The 25,201-nt window shown below is 37.5% G+C and overlaps 1 protein-coding gene across 3 annotated transcripts in view; it reads right to left on the bottom strand.

The window, feature by feature from the left end:
- Window positions 1-25,201, bottom strand: part of LOC117591308 (transcription-associated protein 1) — a 74,521-nt gene that overhangs the window by 13,435 nt on the left and 35,885 nt on the right. For all 3 annotated transcript variants that reach the window (XM_034284512.1, XM_034284514.1, XM_034284513.1), the window contains exons 11-18: window positions 24,299-24,916; window positions 21,672-23,064; window positions 17,525-17,820; window positions 8,966-10,552; window positions 8,626-8,911; window positions 7,501-7,651; window positions 4,003-6,796; window positions 3,067-3,603 (exon numbers count right to left, since the gene is read on the bottom strand). In XM_034284512.1, coding sequence (XP_034140403.1) covers window positions 3,067-3,603; window positions 4,003-6,796; window positions 7,501-7,651; window positions 8,626-8,911; window positions 8,966-10,552; window positions 17,525-17,820; window positions 21,672-23,064; window positions 24,299-24,916 — 7,662 coding nt within the window. The remainder of the gene's footprint in view (window positions 1-3,066; window positions 3,604-4,002; window positions 6,797-7,500; window positions 7,652-8,625; window positions 8,912-8,965; window positions 10,553-17,524; window positions 17,821-21,671; window positions 23,065-24,298; window positions 24,917-25,201) is intronic.

Below are 25,201 nucleotides of genomic sequence, written 5' to 3'. Positions count from 1 at the left end.
AGCTTCGTAAACAGTAAGCGTAGAACGTCCGCACATCCATCCTCGCTATCATTTTTGAATATGTCGGCAAACAATGATCAGGCAATCGCCGATCTTTTTGCAAAATTTTTTCAAACCACATATTCCCAGGAAAGCTACCCAGGTCATATGTATCCATATAGTTTACCAAGGTCGAATGGCATTTTCTGCCCTTTGTTAAATGAAGGCTCCTTACTTCATGAACTTCAATTAGTTAAGCCGGTATTCTCACCGGGCCCTGACGGAGTTCCCGGCTGTGTACTCAGGTACTGTGCCGAGTCTCTCTGCGGACCTTTGCTTAAACTATTCACTCTATCTATCCATTCTTCTAGCTTTCCCCCCATCTGGAAGGAAACCTTTATAATTCCTCTCCATAAGAAAGGTAGCAAGTCTGACGCTAAAAACTATAGAGGTATATCTAAGTTATCCGCTATTCCTAAAATGTTCGAGAAACTTTTAACTCCGCACTTGCAGCATCTCTGCAAATCACTTATATCTCCAGCTCAGCACGGATTTATACGGCGACGATCAACAACCACTAATCTTTTAGAGTTCACCTCCTTTGTAATTAAAGGCTTCCAAAGTAACTTGCAGACGGATGTTATTTACACTGACTTCAGTAAGGCATTCGATTCCGTAAACCAATCCAATTCCGCCCAATCTGTTGAGATGGATTTCTAGCTACCTGTGTTCTAGGTCTCAAAGGGTCCTTTTCAAAAACTCCGTATCTTTACCTGTTATGGTTACTTCTGGAGTACCACAGGGTAGCCATTTAGGCCCCTTACTTTTCACACTCTTTATTAATGACCTGCCTTCTGTATTAACAAATTCTCGAGTACTTATGTATGCGGATGATGTTAAACTCTGTGTCCAGTATAAGGACATTTCATTTCACTCTCGTTTGCAATCTGATCTCAATAGCTTTCAGTCATGGTGCTGTGCAAATATGTTACAACTTAATGCCTCGAAGTGCAATGTTATGACTTTTTGTCGCTCCAGCCCCTTCCTGGCTCCTTACACCCTCTGCGGTAGTTCTCTTGAGAGAATTACATTGGTTGATGATCTAGGTGTTAAACTAGACCCAAAGTTAAAGTTTTCTGAACACATTTCTACCATGGTAAATAAAGCCATGGGTGTGCTTGGGTTTATAAAGAGGTGGTCAAAGGAATTTGAGGACCCCTATATAACGAAGACTCTCTATATCTCGCTTGTTCGTCCGATTTTAGAATACGGCTCATGTGTATGGTGCCCTCAGTACAACATACATCAGGACCGTATTGAATCAGTACAGAAAAACTTTTTATTATTTGCCCTACGGGGCCTCAACTGGGATGCAACTGTGAGACTGCCATCCTACCGTAGTAGACTTCTCTTAATAAATCTTCCATCCTTAGTTAGTCGTAGAAAAATGCTTGGTGTAATTTTTATGCACAACTTGATCAAGGGGGATATAGACAGCCCTGACTTGCTGAGCCGCATAAACTTTACGATTCCCATTAGACCCACTAGAAACTTTATTCCTTTGTTCCTTCCACTATGTAGATCGAATTATGCCTCACACGAACCCTTTAGGGTTTTATGCTCGGATTATAATTCCCTCTACCACATTATATCCTCAACTAACTCCCTTCCTCTTCTTAAATCTCTTATACTAGCCTACCTCTCNAAATATGTTACAACTTAATGCCTCGAAGTGCAATGTTATGACTTTTTGTCGCTCCAGCCCCTTCCTGGCTCCTTACACCCTCTGCGGTAGTTCTCTTGAGAGAATTACATTGGTTGATGATCTAGGTGTTAAACTAGACCCAAAGTTAAAGTTTTCTGAACACATTTCTACCATGGTAAATAAAGCCATGGGTGTGCTTGGGTTTATAAAGAGGTGGTCAAAGGAATTTGAGGACCCCTATATAACGAAGACTCTCTATATCTCGCTTGTTCGTCCGATTTTAGAATACGGCTCATGTGTATGGTGCCCTCAGTACAACATACATCAGGACCGTATTGAATCAGTACAGAAAAACTTTTTATTATTTGCCCTACGGGGCCTCAACTGGGATGCAACTGTGAGACTGCCATCCTACCGTAGTAGACTTCTCTTAATAAATCTTCCATCCTTAGTTAGTCGTAGAAAAATGCTTGGTGTAATTTTTATGCACAACTTGATCAAGGGGGATGTAGACAGCCCTGACTTGCTGAGCCGCATAAGCTTTACGATTCCCATTAGACCCACTAGAAACTTTATTCCTTTGTTCCTTCCACTATGTAGATCGAATTATGCCTCACACGAACCCTTTAGGGTTTTATGCTCGGATTATAATTCCCTCTACCACATTATATCCTCAACTAACTCCCTTCCTCTTCTTAAATCTCTTATACTAGCCTACCTCTCCCGTAGTTAGTTTCATTTTAGTTTTGTCTTGTCTCTGATTTTGGTAATTTCTGCTTGCTTAGCTTAGTCTAGTTATGATTAGATCTAATTTTCCTCGAATATTAGCCTAACATCTATCTTTCCTGCATGCTCGCGACCGGTTCGGTTAATCGCGCCGCGCGTCATGCGGCAGCGCCCCTCGGTCGGTTGGGCGGGAGGAGGGCTGCGTTCTGCTAGGTTCCGCGCGTAACAGGCTTTGGCTTGGTGTCGCATGGGCCACTTGATGGTGCAGTCATTGCATATCAACGTCCAGAATTGAAAAAAAAAAAATTCGGGCTATAATAATGGTCCAATCGGATCCGAATTTGGTGGTCATTCCCAACGGAATGGCGTTTTTAGTTTTCTTTTAACTTCAAAATTGTAGGTTTGGGAGGTTTTCGCCTTTAGAGGGGGCGGGGCTCATTTTTTAAATACATTTACACATACAGAAGTCTGGATGCAAAATTTGATGGCTCTTGCTTTTAAAGTCTCTGAGAACTTGACAAACAAGACGGACGGACGGACAGACGGACAGACAGACATGGCTCAATCGACTCGGCTATTGATGCTGATCAAGAATATATATACTTTATGGAGTCGGAAACGTTTCCCACATAATCATTATAATTTATATTACGTACTTGACTTAAAAGGTTCAATATTACATCGCCTTCAAATTGTTCCAAGCAACACAGGAGCTGTGGTACCCATGGTAGCCAGTAGGATGGTGGAATCCCGGAAACATATTTCTCCAAAGTGCTTATGAGTGTATTGGTTGTGTTATCATAAGACAAAAACCACAAAACTTTCGCAATATATTTCCGAGTCTTGCTCTCATTTTGGTTTCTGCATGCATGCAAATAACATATTAATGCATTAGCGGCTAATGACATTTGTTTGTCCTTTAAAAAAATTTGTTCCATATAGTCTCCCCACATAGCCCACGCTTTTGTAAGTCCATCATGTAGCTGTGCAGCGGCGCTGAATGACTTGCCAGCTTCTTCTGTACGCCCAATTTGAGCCAATAATAGTCCCTTCAATGCATAAAATTCCGCATTCATTTCACCGGTAAAGTACTTTAGGTTTGTCGACTCAATGACTTCCAACGCTTCATTAATTTCATTTCTTCCGGATGTGGATGGCATTTGAAGGTAACATTTTACTTGTTGACGAATTTTCTAATATGGATGAAAATAATTAAGTGTTATTAAACAAATTTTTGTTTGTATAAAATCTAGAAAATGTATAAAATAATGATCAAGAATATATATACTTTGTGGGGTCGGAAAAGCTTCCTTTTGTGCGTTACATACATCCGTTATTCCCCACAAATACAATATACCCTATTTACTCTTCGAGTAACGGGTATAAAAATGGTCAATCAGAGCCAGTCCGTTTGGAAATGTAACCTAAATTATCTAAAAACAAGCCTTAAATAATAAATAAACATTAACTCTCTATCTATACTACTTGTAAACTTAAATATGTTCATACATATGTATGTATCCATAAATATTCATAAACTATACCATGCGAACAAATTTTCGAATGAGAAAACATGAGTTTTATATTATTACCTGAAAACAATCGACAATAGGAACAGATGGTATAGTGTATATTCTCGATAATGTCTCTTGACAAACTCCAGTCAAGTTATGTTTTCTAGCAATTTTTCCAAAAGAAATTATTGCTTGAGCAGATGCATGCACGCCTAGCATTGTACTTCCTTGATCTGCTTGTTGCTCCAGATGTTGGGTTATTATTTGGTAGTGATGTTGCCTCCAAGTAAATATGTCGCTCCAGTGAGACAAATCATCGGAAATGATTGGTAAACGGTTACGCCAGGTTTTTACGATAGCTTTCATATCATGCAACGAAGAATTTCGTGATTGGGCAAGACCTTGGTGAATCTGACTTGCTTCGTGAAGTTCCATAATTTGTTGGGAAGCTTGAAGATATGGCAAATGAATATGGGATACAATGTTTGGTAATCGTCGCCACTCCCGAATGCATAAACTAGATGCAATCTCTACATATCGCTCAACGCTTCCTGTTTGTCTTTCTTCTTGGTGTAATATAGACAAATATCCTTTGTATAGATTTAATTTAAAACCCTGGTGTTTTAAATAACATTGCTCAGTTTTTGCTAAAGCATTTTTCATCAGATTCCAGTCGGGGACACGCCAAGAACTTTCAAGTATAAGAAACATATTTTTTTCCTTATTTGATTGAGCATAGTCCAATAGAATATCCCACTGGTTAAGTTCCTTTGCACATCGCATCCAGTGTTTTTCCCATAGTAGCAATTCACTATTTATATTTGTAGTGACGAGTCCGCTGTTTAAATCTTGCTTGAATTTGGTCATTGCTAGATCATAAGCGCCTTGTGCTTCTTCGAAAAAGCCCATTTGTTCATATGATACAGCTACGTTTGTTTCCGGATAATTCGCAAACTTCAGCCATAGACCTGCCCACAGGTCTTCCTCATGCATAGCAGAGTACATTTTTGACAATGAGTCATATATAATATTTGATTGATGTATATCCGATTCAGTTTGATTTGTTCCATCCTCATTATTGGCTTTATTTCGCATTGATTGTGTTACTGCCAAATTTTCCAAAACTAATATGGTTCTGTGCCACAGGTTATGAGATTTTCCCAGGTAAGTTAATAAGTTTGGCGGAATATATATGGATGGTGTACACTTAGTCAAACTCTCAACAAAAGTATTAAGCGTACTTGGAAAACAATCTTTCTGATTAACATTTGTTCCTGACGAAAGAAATGGTATTATTTCTTTTGTTATATTGTACCTTTGCTCTTCAGTAAATATATTCCAAATACGAGGAAATATCGCTAGCCATACACTTTCAGCTAGTTCAGTATCTACATGACATAACTGAGAAGTCGCAACAAGCATCTGATCAGTACGTATATTTCGATTTGCTTCAAGAAATTCAGATTGTTTATAAATGAGTTCCACCAAAGTATCACGTCTGGTCGGTAATATTTGTTGGCAGTCATCTTTGCGGGCTGCAGTAAATTCAAGTTTCAAATCGATATCAAACACATCATCTTTATCATCAACGCTCTGGACATTTTCGAAAGATTCGGATTGAGAAGATAGAAAGGATACAAATGTATTATCCTGAGTTTCAGTTGAATTTACTGGAATAACTGATGTTATGCTAGGTATTTTAAAAGCTTCATTGGAACATTGAATTTGAGTCATCGTATTTGCTGTTAAAATAAGCAGCTCAATGCATTGTTTAATCCAATAATGAGAACCAATTGTGTCCCAGGCTTGAGAACAAATTATATACAGCAATCTGTCATGAAGCCTCCGACGCATGGAAGAATCTAAAATCTCAAAAAATTTGGCGCGAATATGTGGATTTTGAAATCTTAGTCCATTTAGAAAGGCTCCTTCCAATTTACTAGTGAGCTCGGTTTGTTTAAGGACTTCATCTCGATATATAAAATTTATAATTTCCAAAAACTGGACATTTAATTCAATGTCCTCAGCGAATTTCTTTTCAACATTTTGCATCAATTTTACTAGTAGTGCTGATTTTTCGCGAATAGAAGGTACTTGGGTCATAATATTAGGTTCTTTAGTTTTCACCCAGTCATCAAGCATTTTAATTATACATTTTATAATTTTTACTTCTGAACTTTTTTCGATTAGACTAACCAAAATTGTCCCTATAAAAAGTTTTCTGATTTCCACACTCATTATAAATATTCTGTTTTTGATCAATTCCAATGAAAGCACCAAGAGTTCCAAAGCTAACGAATTTGAATCTGGAGGTTGTATGTTTACATTATTACTAGTAATAATATTTATGTGATCTTTTGTAAGGTGATTAAGAACTCTTATAAATTGTACTAAAATTCGATCGATATAGCTGTGATTGTTTGTCGTGCAAGCTTTTAATATCATCAGCGTGCCGAAAAGAGACGACGCATTTGGTTGCGGACTCTTTTCATAAAGTGTAAGGTTGTTCGTTATCATTTTACTGATTGCACTATATAAGATGTCGAGATCATCATGCTTATGTTGTGCGTCCGGAGGAAAGATTCCCATTAGTCGTGTGAGAAACATATGCATCAAGCGAACAATCCGTGTATTTTGATGTATAATACACAAAGATAAACCTCTTTGAACTGGTCGTACAATAGAAACCAATTGTTCTGAGCTTAATATCGTAGTTAAAAATGTTAGAAAATCAATTCCGGTACAAATATTATTCAAATTATGATGAGGTGTTTCCACTGTAGCAAGTACTTTGTCAAGCCAGTTAAGTTTAATATCAAAAGGTTGAGGCCAAATTTCAGGTCGCATTGCCATTTTTAAAAGCATAACACATCTAAAAATAAAAAAAATGTTACATTTTATATTTATGTAGGCACGAAATTTGAGGCAATAAGTATGATTGAAAAGGACCAGGAAAACGAAATTACGAAAAACGAATTGTTTTACGCTTCTTAAATAGTGGACAAGGAACACCTGATCTATACGAGAAGGGAACATACAGTAGAACATCTGTACCTTAACGGTTTTAACATTTTTTCTAAATCTTTCATCAACATCTACATCTACATCATTTCTCACGCCAACACGCTCTTTTAGCTTAGCGTCTCACACGTCCCTTCTCGTTTTAAGATATACATGACATCGTCAAAAAGAATAAGCTCACATAATCGTATATATTGAGTGAATGGGCACAAACAAGCTTACGCCGTGCCGTGAAGTTAAGCCATTGAAAATTAATTTCTTAATTCTGGCTGTCTGATGATCTGATTTGATCAAGAATCTGGAAAAGGGTAGATATGGCATTCTCTAGGCATATTAAAACTGCGTTATTTATTTTCTCGTATTGTCAACATTGTGAATCCCACAGATTTTCGTCCTGTGTGAGGTCGTATAAGGGCGGAACAAGCTTTTGAAACAAACATATTCAGTGTTCTGGCATAGCAATATAGATTTCGGGAACTACGAGCCAAGCAAGACAGACGGACAGATAGAATCGCGAACCGGATATAAAAATTCAATTCAAGATTATTGAATTACCTTCGAGATAAACTTTCCCCAGGTGATATTATTCCAGCTTGCGGATCATTAACTTGACATGCTAATCGGGCTAAAAAATTTAGTACCGTATCGCAATATGACTTATCGATGGAACGAAGAACGTCCTCAGTTTTTGGATATGATCCAACACCTGTAAAAATATAATATGTACATATTAAATAAAGCCATCCTAGGAAGATAAGTTAACTTTGGAGACAAAAGCTTTTAATAGATCGAACGTTACAGAGTGGGGTCTTAGCCGGAAGGAGGTGACAAAAGCCGAAAAACGTTTGAACGCTTTGGATATAAAAGTCTGTTGCAGGACAAAATCACTCAAAAGCGCAGATAAGGATTAAGATTAATTTAAGATGGAGTGTACATAAATAATATCGGGGAAAAAACATTTATTTTTGCTATTTCAAGTCAAAGTTGAGCGAGAAGGGACGTGTGAGACGCTTCTTAGGTGTCACTACTCTTATACCCGGTACTCAGTAGTACATCTGTACCTTAGTAGTTTTTTAAATTTTATATTTTAAAATTATTTTACATATGTCATCTATATCTACATCACTTCTCATGCCAGCACGCTCTTTTAGCTCTCCCACCTCCCTAAGAGCCACACACTGCACGAAGCTCAGTATGGAATGAGAGAATGTGCAAAACAAAAATAAAGCTGCTAGACGGGGTGGGTTTATCCACTGAAAATGAATTCCTTCATTCTGGTTATAATAATGATCCAATCTAATGCCAATTCGGTGATCTGATAGATATGGTATCTTCAAAATTGTGAATACAGCAAATTTACGTAAGCGTAATTTCAAAACACTCTTGTAACAGTGTGATCAGCCATCTGGATGTAAAATTTTGTGGCTCTAGCTTTTATAGTCTCTGAGATCCAGGTGCTCAACAAGACGGACGGACAGACATACATGGATATATCAACTCGACTATTAATGTAGATCAAGTAAGATGCTTTATGGAGTCGGTAACGTTTCCTTTTGTGTGTTACATCAATCCAGTTTGGTGCACAAATACAATATTTACTCTTCGAGTACCGGGAATAACGACTATCTTAACGAAAAAGAGATTTATTTATGTATGTAAATAAGAGTGGTCACTACTTTCCTTGTACAGCGGATTCTCTTGGGGTTTCAGCTGATTTCTTTCTGTGCTCTAACAAATCAATTCCCGGGCGTTTAGTTGAGGTTTCCCGAATCATCTCATCTTCGGATCCATCAATTTTAGCTTCCCGTTCATCTTCTTTAATGCGATGCAGTTCCCATTTGATAATAACTTCTGCTAAATCAACGGCGAGCTTTTTATGCTCAATAGACGCAGTTGCAGGAAACCCAAGGCGTTGCATATAGTTAATCAAGTGTTGCACTAGCTGGTGTCTAACAGGGAAATAAACCTAAAATATATGCAGAATTAATAAATAAATATGTATTAAAACGATACGACTTACTTTATAGTGGCGAATTATGAGTTGTAAAATATGAAATAGCTGTTGCATTGCGTGACCTTCTTCAACGATAATTTTTTTTGTCCAATGAGTCAACATAGTGTTTCCATCTTCCATGCGTAATGGCATAGCTGGCGTTAAGACATCTAAAGCCTGTTTTACAATTGATCTGGCCTCTAATGCGTGTCCTTTCAGTAAAGAGTGAAATACTTGTAAGACGATTTTCTTATGAATGGCCAACCTAGCGATTATATGCGCAAGCAATAAATGGCCATGGTATCTGGCGGTAGGATCAACCGAATTTTTACTAAGTAAGCAAGGCCAGGCAAAGGTCATGAGGCGCCTAAGCTTATTTCCTTGTCTCTTATTATTAGCATCACCATCGTGTATGTGTTGAGAAGCGCGCTCAACCAGTAAACACGCAAGCTGTAGCAGCGCAATTCTGACTGCATCGTCATATTGTTTATCTGGATCAAACACCTTATTAATAAATACGGAGACAATATTTTTTTCATCTTCTTGATACGGAGTCGGAGGTGCGCCTATTAGTTTATTTCCTTCGCCTTTGTCAAAACTTACAGTGAAACATGGAATTAAAACTGCCGTAATGATTTTTGCTTTTAACTCCTCAGAAATTAAATTGTTATTAAAATTTTCAACAAAGTGAAAAAATGCGTTTCGTTTCCAATTGACCGTAAAGCTTTGAGCAACAGTATTTTGTAAAAAGTCCCGCAAGAAATAGACGTCAGGAATAAATCGATGACACAATGCCCTTAATAATTGAAACAGTAGATCAATGTCGTTTGTATTGTTTGAAAAATATAGCAAAAGTATTTTTCCAATTAAATGCCATAGATCGCATGCAACATTTTCTACGCATGTCGAATACAAATGACCATGCCACATACTCTTAAGGGCATCTACAATATCCTGACGTGTTGGAATCCACTGGTCATCTAATTCCATTAGTGTGAAAATAATCAAAACAGCTTGATGTTGAGCTTCGTATTTTTGTGGTTGGTGCATATCTGAACTCCAATTTAGATACGTCAATAATATTGTATATTTCTTGTTCTTTATCACAGAACGAAAAGCGGTTCCCATCTCGTGCTTTAAAATATATATAAAAAAACGGTTCCATTGAGTATCTACTATAACTGATTCCGTTACAAAAAGATCTACAGTTTCACCAGGAAACCGTTGAAGAAACTTTAAGAGCGCTTCTCTATATGGACTAGATGCCTCTATCATCAAGTTGTTTTCCGTTTTAAGGACGAGTTGGCATAGCTTTTCAATATATTTTGGTGACGCTGAGATGTGATAAAACATTTCAATGAGGGTGACAACTTTCTGTTCATATTCTCCACCTTTAGATGACGCAAAGAAATTGTTGTTATGATTTGTACACTTATAATCACCAACAAATATTTCAATAATTTTAGTGCAATGTTGCAATATTTGCTCACTAAGCTTTTCATTAAACATTTGTGGAAATAACTGTGTGAAAAATGACAATCGTTTAATTGCTGGAATAGATAAATTCCTATGGTCTCCCAACTTCAGAAGTAATGGGCGCATCGCAGATTGAATCTAGAACAAATTCGATCAAATAAAGGAAATTAAGAATATATTTAATTAAATCGTTATTTTATACTGGAAGTCAGAGTTCGAATATATGGATATATCAAAATCGTGAAGATATGTGCATGTACATAAGGGAATTTCTGCAGTTAGCTAACGTACGTTTTATATATTTATTTTGCGGACATCTAACTTAGCATAACTTAACTTAACACTTTCTTGCGTTCACTGCAAAGAAAATACAATGAAATACTCTTTTCGGTCGCGAACGTAAGTTTAGAACAAAGATTAAAAGCAAAATTGTAAATAAAAAAGCTTAAAGTGCATAAGCAACATTTTTCAGTTTTCAGGCCACTTTGTCATGAAGCCATTGTATTGTACAAGTTTAGAAATTTCTTTACACAAAACATAATGAGGAATATGAACCTTTTTATACACGGTACTCGAAGAGTAAATAGGGTCATCGAAGAAATTAATTTCCAGTGGCTTAACCCACCCCGTCCCGCAGCTTATATTTGTTTTTATGCACATTCTCTCATTCACACTCTGCGTCTGCTGTGTGCGGCCACTGCCTCTGCCGCGAGTCTGCAGTGTATGGGTCTTGGGAAGGGGAGCGAGCTATAGGAGCGTGTTGGTGTGAGAAGTGTTGTAGATGTAGATGACAGATGAAGAAAAAATGTTAAATTTGACGAAACACCGCTAAGGTGCAGAATTAGTACTGAGTGCCGGGTATAAAAGTTGTGACGCGTAAGAAGCGTCTCACACGTCCCCTCTCGTTTTTTTTTTGTGCGCGGGCGCTGCCTCTGCCTCTGCCGTGAGTCTGCAGTGTGTGGGTCTAGGGAAGGGCGGCGACCTAAAGAAGCGTGTTGGTGTGAGAAGTGTTGTAGATGTAGATGACAGATGAAGAAAAAATGTTAAATTTGACGAAACACCGCTAAGGTGCAGAAGTAGTACTGAGTGCCGGGTATAAAAGTTGTGACGCGTAAGAAGCGTCTCACACGTCCCTTCTCGTTTTCTGTCCTAACTGACATCGCCAATGAAATGCTCATATTATAACTATATTTTATAACATATTATAACTATACACAACTAATACTAATAATATATACTAAATAATTTACTAATAATAAAAACTATACAATCTTAATAGTATTTAGTTGAAAAAGTAATGTACATATGTACATCAATGGGAGTTTTGGACTTGCGTGTCATTTGATGATCAAATCTGGATCCTGTTGGAAGTTAATCAGAACTCGTTTAACTTCGTTTTCTCGTGGTTTTCGTTTTCTTGGTTTTAGTTATTCCCAATACTCGAAGAGTAAATAGGGTATATTGTATTTGTTTGGAAAAGGGAATGTACAGTGGGGAGCAATGATGAGTACATGTTCACAATAACTGACTTTCGTCGCCCATAACTTCTAAACGCATAATAATAATATTAATCACTTTATCCTTAACAAATAGGCAATCCCAGAAAAATACAAATGTGAAGCTTTTAAGTAGCGAAAAATAAAAAACTAAAAAAAACTCGCATGTACTCATTTATGCACTTTTCGTTATTTTATATTTATAAATTTTCTAATCAACAATATGGTCACAGAATTGATTGATAATGCCATGTTTTTCAGCAGTATTAGCTGTCGTATGGCAATTTTCAGTGAGCTACACAAAATTATTTACATTTTCTAGACATTGTTTCTTCTGTCTCAGGTACAACATAGGCACTTTTTAATAAATTCATTAAATTTGCTTCGATTATCATGAGAAATGTCTTAATTTAATGTTAATATTAGTAGAATATAAAATAATTATATTTAACGTCAATTCTGTGACCATATTGTTGATTAGAAAATTTATAAATATAAAATAACGAAAAGTGCATAAATGAGTAAATGCGAGTTTTTTATTTTTCGCTTTTTAAAAGCTTCACATTTGTATTTTTCTGGGATTGCCTATTTGTTAAGGATAAAGTGATTAATATTTAAACAAGAATTGGTTACGTTTGCATTATGCGTTTAGATGTTATGGGCGACAAAAGTCAGTTATTGTGAACATGTACTCATCATTGCTCCCCACTGTACATATGTAACTCAGAGAAGGAAACGTTTCCGAGCTAAAAGAGCTTCTTGGTGTGAGAAGTTATGTATTTGGCAGGTATAGGACAAAATTTAAAATTCGTGTTCATGCCGAAAAGCATGCACCATGCACCAACATTTCAACAAACACAAAAAAAACAAAATTCACCTACAACCCGAAAGCTCTGGGCAGAGCAGCGGCCTGCGCGCCCAAGTAGAGTAAGAATTAAGCTTAAAATAGAACAAACAGTGCCACGAATAAACTGAACCTATACGCACGGGCGCTTTTTTACTTGGTCGTAATCCCGCAAATTTCCCCCGACTACCAGAAACAATTCGAAGGAAGTCTCAAGAACGGAACTTACTAGCAGAAACCTCCCCCCACAAACATTCGAAAAAATCATAAGGTTACATATGTACGTGCATATGTTAATACACACCAGTTTGAATTGACTGTAATGTAAACAAAGCAAATCAGAAACACGTCACATTTTCTTTCTATCATGTTTTTCATAATTTTGGACTAACACTGATGAAACCTGCTGCAAATGTAACAAAAGCTAAAAAACAAAACAAATTTTTATTAACAGGAGGAGAGACGTGTGAGACGCTTCTTACTCGTCACAACTTTTATACCCGGTACTCAGTGCTATTTCTGTACCATAGTGGTTTTTTTCACATTTTACAATTTAAATTATTTCTACATATGTCATCTACATTTACATATCACTCTCCTTTAGCTCGCCCCACTCTCTAGACTGGGTGGGCCTAGCCACTGCAAATTAATTTCTTCATTATGGATATAATAATGATCCAATCTGATCCCAATTGGATGATCTGATAGATATGGTCCTTCCCTAAGGAATGACATTTTTAGATTTCTTTTATCTTCAAAATTTTGGATACAAAGTTTTTTCGCGGTTTTCAGGGGCGGAAGGGGGCTGTCGAAATTTTGAAATACACCTGTAAGCTTGTAGCTTTTATAGTCTCTGAGATCTAGGACGAATAGTCGGGCGGACAGACAGATATGCTTATCAAAAATATATATATGTATTTTATATTTTTTCCTTCTCTGCGTTACATACATCCAGTTTTACCCACAAATACAATATTTACTTGGAGTAAGGACGTGATGAAAACGAAATCGATTAAACTCTAGCTTTAGTGGTGTCAGAGAACTAGGCAGACATTCACTCGGCTATTACTGCGGATCATAAATATATGTATATATGTATGTTACCTAGTTCGACCAAAAATCGAATTTATCCCCAAACCCTGGATTTTTGGTAACCCTTTAAAGTTATTTGTTTGAACTTGCCAACATTTTCATTGTTTCTGATTGTAAATATTGTGAATGTTTGAAGGTCTGCGATTGTCTTTCAAGAAAATGAAAGGTCATTATTTAATATGAAAAATGTACATGTGTACAATAAAGTTTAGACGGATTAAGCTGTTTTGTTCTTGTTTGAGTGCCCCTGTTTTTTTTATTTTATTTATATATTATATATATATTTAGATATTAAATAACCTTACAAATAAGTATGTAGTTATAACCGGTACTCGAAGAGTAAATACGATATATTGTATTTGTGCGAATAACGGTTGTATGTAACGCACAGAAGGAAACGTTTCCGAATCCATAAAAAGTATTTTATAGCATATATATTCTTGATCAGCACCAATAGCCGAGTCGATGGAGCCATGTCTGAAATCACACTGAAACCAGTGTATTTCAAAAATTAGCCCCGCTCCCTTCCGCACCCGCAAAAGGGAGAAAACATTCCAAACCTACAGTTTTGAAGATAAAAGAAAACAAAAAACGCCATTCCGTAGGCAATGACCATATCTATCAGATCACCAAATTGGGATCCGATTGGATCATTATTATAGCCACAATGAAGAAATTAATTTCCAGTGGCTAAACCCACTCCGTCCAGCAGCTTATATTTGTTTTTTTCACATTCTTCACACTCTGCTTCGCGCAATGCCGCGTCGCTGCCTCTGACCATAAAGCAACTATATAAGAAGGCCTCGTCGGTGGCAGAGTTACTCGCTGCTTTTCACAATTCTCAGTGCACGTTTGCTTGTCGATGCGGAAGGTTGGTTGCGGACAAAATTTGTTTTTCAAATTAGCAAACTATTAAAAATTAAATTATGAAACAATTATTATGTTTTTTAACATTGACTTCAAATGATTAATCAGCACACTTACAGCGAGAGCCCTTTCACTCGCACTTTTCACTCGCACGTTTCCATAATTTTTTCCGACGAGGCCTCCTTATATAGTTGCTTTATGCCTCTGACCATAAAGACTCTATAAGGAGGCCTCGTCGGTGGCAGAGTTACTCGCTGGTTCTGCCTATGGACAGTGCTCGTTTGCTTGTCGACGCGAAAGGTTGGTGGCGGACAAAATTTTTTTCAAATGTTTTCAAAATGTTTTTTTTTTAAACAAGGACTACTATCATGTAGCAAACTATTAAAAATTAGATTATGAAACAAGTATTATGTTTTTCACATTGCCTTCAAATGGTTAATCAGCACACTCTATTGTCGTTGCCATCACACTTGCAGCGAGAGACCTTTCACTCGTACTTTTCACTCGCCCCTTCTTCTTAGTGTTGCCGACGAGACCTCCCTTTAGTTTCTTCATGAGCGCAGTGGACCTATCGAAGACACGAGAGAAGAGAAAAGCGAGAGCGAGGAGCCGCCGACGCAGAGCCAGCAGGGGCTGACAGAGAACCCTGGAGCCCGGCTGAAAATTGGAAGCAAAGGAAGTCGATCGCGAGAGCTGAAACGGAGTGGTAAGTAAAAGTGCAAATTGAGAGTGCGGGAACAGAAGAGCAGAAGCAACGGGACCAGGACAGACGACGAGCCAGCGAGGAATTATAACTCATCGTCTTTCCCCCTCCCCTATCGTCCAACGGTGTCCACGACTGAACCCTTTCCCCCCTATAAACTCGGCAAATTATAAATTTTTCTGTGATACCCCAGCCAGAAAGCTTCCTTACAATTTTTAGGACAAAATTGTAAGACGTGAATATCGTGTGCTAATAAAAAATGTTAAGGCTTGACAAATACTATGGGGACTGTGCACTATATATTTTAATGGTAAAAATATGGCTTACTGTTTTTCAATGTGCCTGTACAAGCTCAAACGATGCGCCACATACTCGAGTCCCAACTATGGTCTTATCCCAGAAACAATTTTAAAAATTCTCGTTATGGTGGTGGCCGATCGGATTGAAATTGCAAGATATTCTGGAAGCTATGGGCAACCACATCGACAAGTGGTTTTAGTTATGAATGATCAGTTGGGTATGAAAAAGCTTTCCGAAATATGGCTGCCGCATTTGCTCACAATCGACCACTAGCGAAATAAAGTGACAACATTGCAGGGAGTGGTTGGTGTTGTTCATCCACAATAAGGACACACCAGAGACAAAATCAGTCAAAACACAGGGTTTCACAGGACAATTTTAAACCAAAGTCGGCCAAGGTGGGTTTTTAAGCCAATAAAGCCATACAGCCAGTTGTTTTTAATGCACGTGGAATTATCTACAATTAATGGCGAAAATTATTCCAACTTGTTGGATAGATTTAATTGGAATTTGAACGAGAAGGGACGTGTGAGACGCTTCTTACGCGTCACAACTTTTATACCCGGCACTCAGTACTACATCTGCACCTTAGCGGTGTTTTGTCAAATTTTAAATTGTTTCCTCATCTGTCATCTACATCTACAGCACTTCTTACACCACACCATCCTTTAGCTCGCCGCCCTTCCCTAGACCCACACACTGCAGACTCGCGGCAGAGGCAGCGCCCGCACACACAAAAAACGAGAAGGAACGTGTGAGACGCTTCTTACGCGTCACAACTTTTATACCCTGCTACTACATCTACATCTGCACCTTAGCGGTGTTTTGTCAAATTTAACATTTTTTCTTCATCTGTCATCTACATCTACAACACTTCTCACACCAACACGCTCAATTAGCTCGACGCCCTTCCCTAGACCCACACACTGCAGACTCGAGGCAGAGGCACCGTCCGCACACAAACAAAAAAAACGCGAAGGGACGTGTGAGACGCTTCTTACGCGTCACAACTTTTATACCCGGCACTCAGTACTACATCTGCACCTTAGCGGTGTTTTGTCAAATATTAAATTTTGTCCTCATCTGTCATCTTCATCTACAACACTTCTCACACCAACACGATCCGTTAGCTCGCCGCCCTTCCCTAGACACGCACACTGCAGACTCGCGGCAGAGGCAGCGCCCGCACACAAAAAAAAAAACAAATATAAGCTGCGGGACGGGGTGGGTTAAAAGTCGGAAGAGGCATTGGCAGGGGGAGGGAAGAGGCAGGGGCCGAGTGAAGCAGAAGCAGAGTGTGAATGAGAGAATGTAAAAAGAACAACAAAAGCTGCGGGACAGGGTGGGTTTAGCCACTGCAAATTAATTTCTTCATTGTGGCTATAATAATGATCCAATCGGATCCCAATTTGGTGATCTGATAGATATGGCCATAGCCTACGAAATGAGCTTTTATGGTCTCTGAGATCCAGGCGCACAACAAGACGGACGGACAGACGGACAAACAGACAGACATGGCTAAATCAACTCGGCTATTGATGCTGATCAAGAATATATTACTTTATCTGGTCGGAAACGTTTCCTTCTGTGTGTTACATACATTCACATTGTGCACAAATACAATATAACCTATTTACTCTTCGAGTACCAGGTATAAAAAAGCTCAAACATTTTATTCTTAGGTATGGCGACTATTTTTCAGCACGCCCTCGTTCATACATACCTTGTACTTCTTGAGTACTGGATATGAAACACAATTTTTTTCTATGAAATAGTTTTATTAAACACAAAAAACATGTGAAACTTACCTTTTCTTTTTCAAGTGTAATTCCAGTTATAAAATGCTTCATGCAGAGATACGCAGTTTCTTGAAGCTCTGATTTATCATTTTCCATTACTTTAAAAATTATATTAATAATTTTTTCTTTATAACCGATATCAGAGATATAATGACATGCAGCCAGTGCTCGTAATGCGCTAGTCCTAAGAGGTATCAGATTGGCAACATTTTTATAACAATCCAATTTAGCCAATGTAGCATCTTCGGCTTCACTTAATGTGAGCAACTCGTGAAAAAAAAGTTTATGATAGGTATTTGATAAATCTGAAAACATATTGGTTAATATTAATAAAGTATTGAAAAGCATTCTTGATCAGCCTCAATGGTCAAGTCACCGTCACTGTTTGTCCGTCAGTATTGATGATCGCTTGGATCTCACAAACTATAAGAGCTAGATCAACTCCATTTTCATCCAGATTGGTGTGGTCTCACACTTTTACAAGTTTGTTGCACCGCCCCCTTACTCCCTTACTTACAATACACGAAAATCTTTAGCATTCAGGGCCTATACCTAACCCCCTCCCACATTGCTGCTGCCAGCCCATTCTTTTTCTTGCTCGCACAGTTAAACCGATACATTTTTGTATACCCGGTACTCGAAGATTAAATAGGGTTTATTGTATTTGTGGGGGAAAACGGTTGTATGTAATGCACAGCAGGAAACGATTCCGACTCCATAAAGTATATGCTTCTTGATCAGCATCAATAGCCGAGTCGATAGAGCCATGTCTGTCTGTCCGTCCGTCTTGTTGAGCGCGTGGTTCTCAGAGACCATAAAGAGAGCCACCAAATTTTGCATCGAGACTTCTGTATGCTCACACTGTTACAAGTGAATTTCAAAAATGAGCCACGCCCGCTTCCGCCCCCGCAAAAGGTCGAAAACCTTCCAAATCTACAATTTGTAAGATAAAAGAAAACTTGGATCATTATTATAGTCAGAATGAAGAAATTAATTTGCAGTGACTTAACCCACCCTGTCCCGCAGTTTTTGTTGTTCTTTTCTTATTCGCTCATTCACACTCTGCTTCTGCTTCACTCGGCCCCTGCCTCTGCCTATGCCAACTTTTAACCCACCCCATCCCGCAGCTTATATTTGTTTTTTGTGTGTGCGGGCGCTGCCTCTGCCTCTGCCACGAGTCTGCAGTGTGTGGGTCTAGGGAAGGGCGGCGAGCTAAAGGATGGTGTGGTGTGAGAAGTGTTGCAGATGTAGATGACAGATGACAGATGAGGAGACAATTTAAAAATTGATAAAACACCGATAAGGTGCAGATGTAGTACTGAGTGCCGGGTATAAAAGTTTCGTAACAAGCGTCTCACACGTCCCTTTTTGCTTTTTTTTTTTGTGCTCGTCAGCCAATTTTAGCTTGGTCGTCTCTCCATATATTTTGATAAGTAATGCCTTAAATGAAGCCAAATTAATGCCAAAAAAATAGAGGTCCTTACTTTTGAATTTCCAAATTTCGTTAAAAGTACTACACAAAAATCATATTTTTTTGCATTTGAAAGCTTAATTTTTCCTAGACTGTAAACAAGGGCTCGGAACCCATGCAATTAACGATCCGTTTTTACGTTTGGTGTGAAGGCGCACGCAAAACAGAACATTTCACTAGATTGGTATTGGTACGAATCACTGTATTACGCGTGTACGTGAACGGCTGCGCCTTGTCCTATAGCCAATAGATAGGGCCGTGCCGAGCCTTGCTGCAAACCAAAACCATAAAGTTTATAGGTACTTTTTATATTTGTGGGGGGAAACGGTTGTATGTAACACACAGCAGGAAACATTTCCGACTCCATAAAGTATATGATTCTTGATCAGCATCAATAGCCGAGGCGATAGAGCTATGTTTGTCTGTCAGTCTGTCTTGTTGAGAATCACAAACTATAAAAGCTAGAGCCACCAAATTTTGCATACAGACTGCTGTTTGCTCACACTGAAACCAGTGTATTTAAAAAATCAGCCCCGCTCCCTTCCGCCCACGCAAAAGGGCGAAAACCTCCCACAGGCACAATTTTGAAGATAACAGATAACTTAACATAACATTCGGTAGGGAATGACCACAGCTATAAAATCGCCGGATCCGATTGGATCATTATTATTGCCAGAATGAAGAAATTAATTTGCAGTGGCTAACCCCACCCTGTCCAGCAGCTTTTGTTGTTTGTTTCACATTCTCTCATTCCCACTCTGCTTCTGCAGTGCGCGACCTCTGCCTCTGACGTGGATCTGAAGTGTGCGGCTCTAAGGGAGGGGGGCGAGCAAAAATAGCGTGTTGGCGTGAGAAGTTATGTAGATGTAGAAGTGAGGTGTAGAAAAAATGTGTCAAATGTAAAATTCGACAAAAAAACAATATGTTACAGACAGGTACACTGACTGAGTGCCGGGTTTAAAAGTAGTGACGCGTAAGATGCGTCTCACACGTCCCTTCTAGTTAAGAGAGTCTTTGTTATATAGGGGTTATCAAATTACTTTGACCACCTCTTTATAAAACCAATCCCGCAAATGGCTTTATTTACCATGGTAGAAATGCGTTCAGAAAAATAACTTGGGGTCTAGTTTAACACCAAGATCATCAACCAATGGACACAGAGCTTAACATCATCCGCATACATAAGTACCCGAGAGTGTGTTAATACAGAAGGCAGGTAAATAATAAAGATTGTGGTACTCCAGAAGTTACCATAACAGCTGAAGATAAGGAGTTTTTGAAAGGGACCCTTTGAGACACAGGTAGCTAGAAATCCATCTCAAAAGATTGTACGGAAACCCTAGAAGGTCAAGCTCTTGTGCAAGAAGAGAGTGATTTACAGAATCGAATGCCTTATCGTTTTAATAACATCTGTCTACAAGTGAGCCTGGAAGCCTTTGATGACAAAGTTAAACTCTAAAAGAATAGTGGTTGTTGATCGTCGCTGAGCTGGAGATATAAACGATTTGCAGAGTTGTTGCAAGTGCGGAGTTACAATTTTCTCAAACATTTTAGGAATAGCGGGTAACTTAGATGTGACCTTTCTCATAGAGAGATTCCATTACCATGGAATACTTCCAATATTTTTAAAAGATTACTTCCAGATGGGGGGAAAGCATGACGAATGGACGGATAGAGTGAATAGTTTAAGCAAGGAAGAAGCCTAATTAGATGTTTTAGGCTGTATATAATGACAAAGATCATTACAACCAGATGTAAGATACTTAAGTTACATATGTGAAAAAAGAGCTAAAACAAGCCTTGAAAACAAATTTTTTTTTGTAATCATTTAAAAAAATTCTGTCATAGAAAAACAAAAATATCATCAGACCAAAATATCTAAGCCCCATATTTAAAAAAAAAGTTGGTTTGGTTCCTTGAGCGAAAACAATGACAACAATAAGCAAGCTTAAGCATAGTCGCTGGAAGGGGTGGTGGGAAGCACCTGCAAGTGAATTTCTTCATTTTGGCTATAATAGTGATCTGAGCCGATCTTAATTCGGGGATCTAACAGAAACTCTATCTCTAAACTCAGATTTCTACGAAACTGCGTTTTTAACTTCAAAGTTGTGGATATGAGAGATTTTCGTCCTTTGTGGGGCGGTGCAAAGCTAATGAAAAACGGTATTTTTTAAAAAATACCATTTGTATCATCTGATCGACCATTTGATTTTTAAACGATAAAATTCCCATTGAAATTATGTTACCCTTAATATTAACAAATCGTAAGGGTAGTCTAAAAATGGATGTCATAGATTTGTTAGTCGGGCATTTTTATGTCTCGTTCTTCAAGGGCTGAAAAGTTATCGACCCTACCAATATAACAAATTTCTAACCGCCCATAAACACTTTATGCGATTTTCCATCAGAGAGCTGAGAAAGTTTAAACGGTTTTCCAAAATATTATTATTTTGACGGGAGTTTTAGCATGATTTTGGATTTTTAAGACAGAATTGAAACGAAGAGGAACGTTGTGAGACTCGGATGTCACAACTTTTATACCCGTCACTCAGCAGTATACATTCGAATTTTCGAATTTTACTTTTGAGGTTTATTTAAATTTGCATATGCCACAGATACAGTCGTTATAAAGTCTCAGTTGAAAAGTCGAATCTATACAATCATCATCAAAGTTTTCACACTTACCAATCGTAAACAGGCGTGGTTCCAAAGTTGTACAAAACGTGTTTCCATCCATTAATCCGATTTGGGCATTGGCTGGTTGATGTCTCAACAAATGTTTTTTCGGTGGTATTATATCAGCGAGTACATCTTTATGTGGGTCCATAACCTCCGAAACTGTTTTAGATTGAATTGCTCCTATATGTTTTAAAAGTATCATAGATTCCTCTCTTACAATCCCATTAGGACTTGTAATGTGTCTAACTAGTTCATGAATAACTTCATATGTTGCCTTTGTTTGCAAATCTTTTAGATCATCATTTGTATAACTTACACTAATAGGGCTTAAGCAAATTTCCAACATTGTCTTCATATAATTCTTTGTAATTTCTATGGCTCCATTGGAAACATCACCCTCTAGGTCCATTAACACAAACATAAAGGCTTTCAAAAAGTTGAAGAGATGTTGATATAGAGCACGCAGAGACATATGCTTACATAAAAACTGAATGGCTTGACAGCCACCGACCTTTGAATACCAAGGTCGATCATAGCATAGGGATGTCATTTTTTCTGCCAAATACTGGATTAAAGGTAATCTACAAGCTCTTTCTTTATTTCCCATTATGTTTGTGGCAGTGTCAAGAATTATTCCCATGCAAGCTATGCCAGGTTTGCACAGTTCTTTTTCTTCGTGTCCCATGCAAGAAGCTAGTGCATCGATTAGAACCATGGGATCAATACCACTAGAAGCTTGGTAACCTTTCTGGGGAAATGGACCCGCCTGTTGTGCAATAGCTACCATCGTATAATGTCTCACAACAGCAGCCATTACTGGGCAAACAGAATCTCGCAAGTCTTTCGTGGCTGAAGCCACCAACATTCCAATCAAAGCAGTCTGATGAGTTCCACGCACACTAGATTCCTCAACTTTATGTTGAAATATTGACCAATTCATTATGTTGCTTTCGACAAAATCTGCATGGGTAAACAGTTTTAGGAGCGTATGTTTCTCATCATCCAAACTAATGAACGCTGCTAAAAAACATCTGATTACTTCCCAGCTTTGGCGCCTATAAAACTGGTCAGTAGAATTTGACCCTAATGCTTTAAATGCAGAATGGATCGCTTCATCCACGGGAAATTCGATTGGAGTTTCATATTCTTGAAAGTATGTTATAATAGAAATTATTGGTTTTTCGTTTCGATCATAGTGTAAAGTCTGTGGTTCCACCATCATTTTGCGATTTCCACCTCCAAATTTCCCAAGAACGCGAAAGGCAACAAGGGCGGCATTGTCTTGGTTTCTTAAAGTTTTCCAAAGGGCTTGCATTAAAGCCGCTCTAACTGGTTGTATGTGATCATATAAAAAATCAGGCTGCAAATTGTCAACGCAGAGTTCCAATGTTCTTAAGCCCTAAAATGTAAGAAAACATAAGTATAAGTATAAGTATAAGTATAAGTATAAGTATAAGTATAAGTATAAGTATAAGTATAAGTATACGTATAAGTATAAGTATAGGTATAAGTATAGGTATAAGTATAAGTATAAGTATAAGTATAAGTATAAGTATAAGTATAAGTATAAGTATAAGTATAAGTATAAGTATAAGTATAAGTATAAGTATAAGTATAAGTATAAGTATAAGTATAAGTATAAGTATAAGTATAGAAAAATATATTATTTTTATTTTATTTTTCTAGGAAAAGCACCCAATTAATTAATTATATCTTCACTCAAGAAGCACGCCGTAAAGTCTACACCTGGTCGTTGGGCACGCAACCCTCCAACAGGTACTTTTTTTAATTTTCCTAAATTTGTCTAAACTCTAAAAAAATGGAAAAATTAAACAAATGCGACAAACTTTTAAAGTCAACATTTTTTTAAAAATCCCTCACAAAAATCAATTTTTTTTTTATTTCAAAGCTTAATATTTGTATTTATTTTAATCAATATTTAATATTTTTTCATATTTGTAGTGTTTTTTCGACAAACAACTCTTTTTTGAGTTCAAAATTTTTAGTAACATTTGTACCTGGTCAATCGTACTGGACTCATCGTCTGCGACCAACCAATTTCTCTATAGCGATTACATTAAACAAAAAAAAGCTGTAAGCCCTAAGTCTATCAGAAAAAGTCGGTTTGGTTCCAAGCAAAAAAAAAAAATAAAGTTCGATTTTGTCGGGTGGTGTAATCTAACAGACAGACAAAATTATTAATTTTTTTACCCAGTACTCGACCAGTAAATAGGGTATATTGTATTTTGGTCGAAAGTAGATGTACATATGTAGCCCCATAAATTATGTATGTCGATGATTGTTTTTTTTTTGCTTTGGCAGCGCACGTTGCTTTATCTATCAAATTTTAAATAATCATTTTTTGCATAAAAAATAAACCTAAAATAGGCTGGAAAATCATCAAAAGAAAATCCGAACTTTCTTTTGATGTTTCCATCCTATTTTAGTTAGTTTTAGTTTTATCCTGAGAATAATTTGTACAAGAAAAAGTAATACCTGAAGGCTTTTCACAGAAAATAACAAACTTTTGAATGCAAGTGCAATAAAAAAAATCTAACCTTTCGAACTTATAATGACTTTTTTATGGTTTGTAAGCTTCTTATATAAACAAATAAAATTGAATAAAAACTTACCTGACTAATTAAGGTAGGTGAACCATTTAAAGCAGAAACCAATGGATCCATTAACATGGGCAAATAAGGCAGTAAAGACGACAGTCGAACCGGAACAGTCAAACAAAGCTCCACAAAAAGATCGCGCATATGTTGTTTATGAAATCCACTTTGTAATCGATTCAGACCTTCCAATAAATTTGGTAATAGGGGTAAAAATTCTTGGTATAGTAAGTCGTGACTGCCACCACCTATAGATCTAAACAGTGCCCTAAGTAGTAAAAAATAGTTGTACGGCTCATCAGAAATCAATGCCAATTCCATTGAGCGGATAACTATTTTGTGAAGATGCGGGCGTAACATCTGTTCGTTTTCGACAGGAAAGAGACTGACGCTTCCAAAAACTAGTTTAAATAACCTTAGATACAAATTAGATCGCTCAACGTTTGATCCCATTTCTTCCATTTTTTCCAAAAGATATTCCACCAAAACTGTGGCAAAAAGCGGCGAAGTTGTTGGATTAGCTAAAAACGAGTTTGCTATTACTTGAAGGGATTGATTTTTATAAATCCTTTCCACCAAAAAATTGATTGTGGTCGCGAATATTTCCTGAAAGTTCTGCGAGTGCATCATAAGGAACTGTTGAATATACAAAAAATAAATAAATTAAAAAAAAAAGATTAATTGTAAACACAATCTAAACATATTTACATATGAACTTATGCAGCTATAGTCGATATATTAACCTGATAGATAAAAAAAACGAGATGGGACGTGTGAGACGCTTGTTACGCGTCGCAACTTTTATACCCGGCACTCAGTACCACATCTGCACCTTAGCGGTGTTTTGTCAATTTTAAAATTTTTTGTTTAACTGTCATCTACATCTACAACACTTCTCACACCAACACGCTCCGTAAGCTC

Source organism: Drosophila guanche, unplaced genomic scaffold, assembly GCF_900245975.1.
Source record: "Drosophila guanche unplaced genomic scaffold, DGUA_6, whole genome shotgun sequence".
Taxonomy (NCBI): Eukaryota; Metazoa; Arthropoda; class Insecta; order Diptera; family Drosophilidae; genus Drosophila; species Drosophila guanche.
This window is presented reverse-complemented; position numbering and strand designations above follow the sequence as displayed.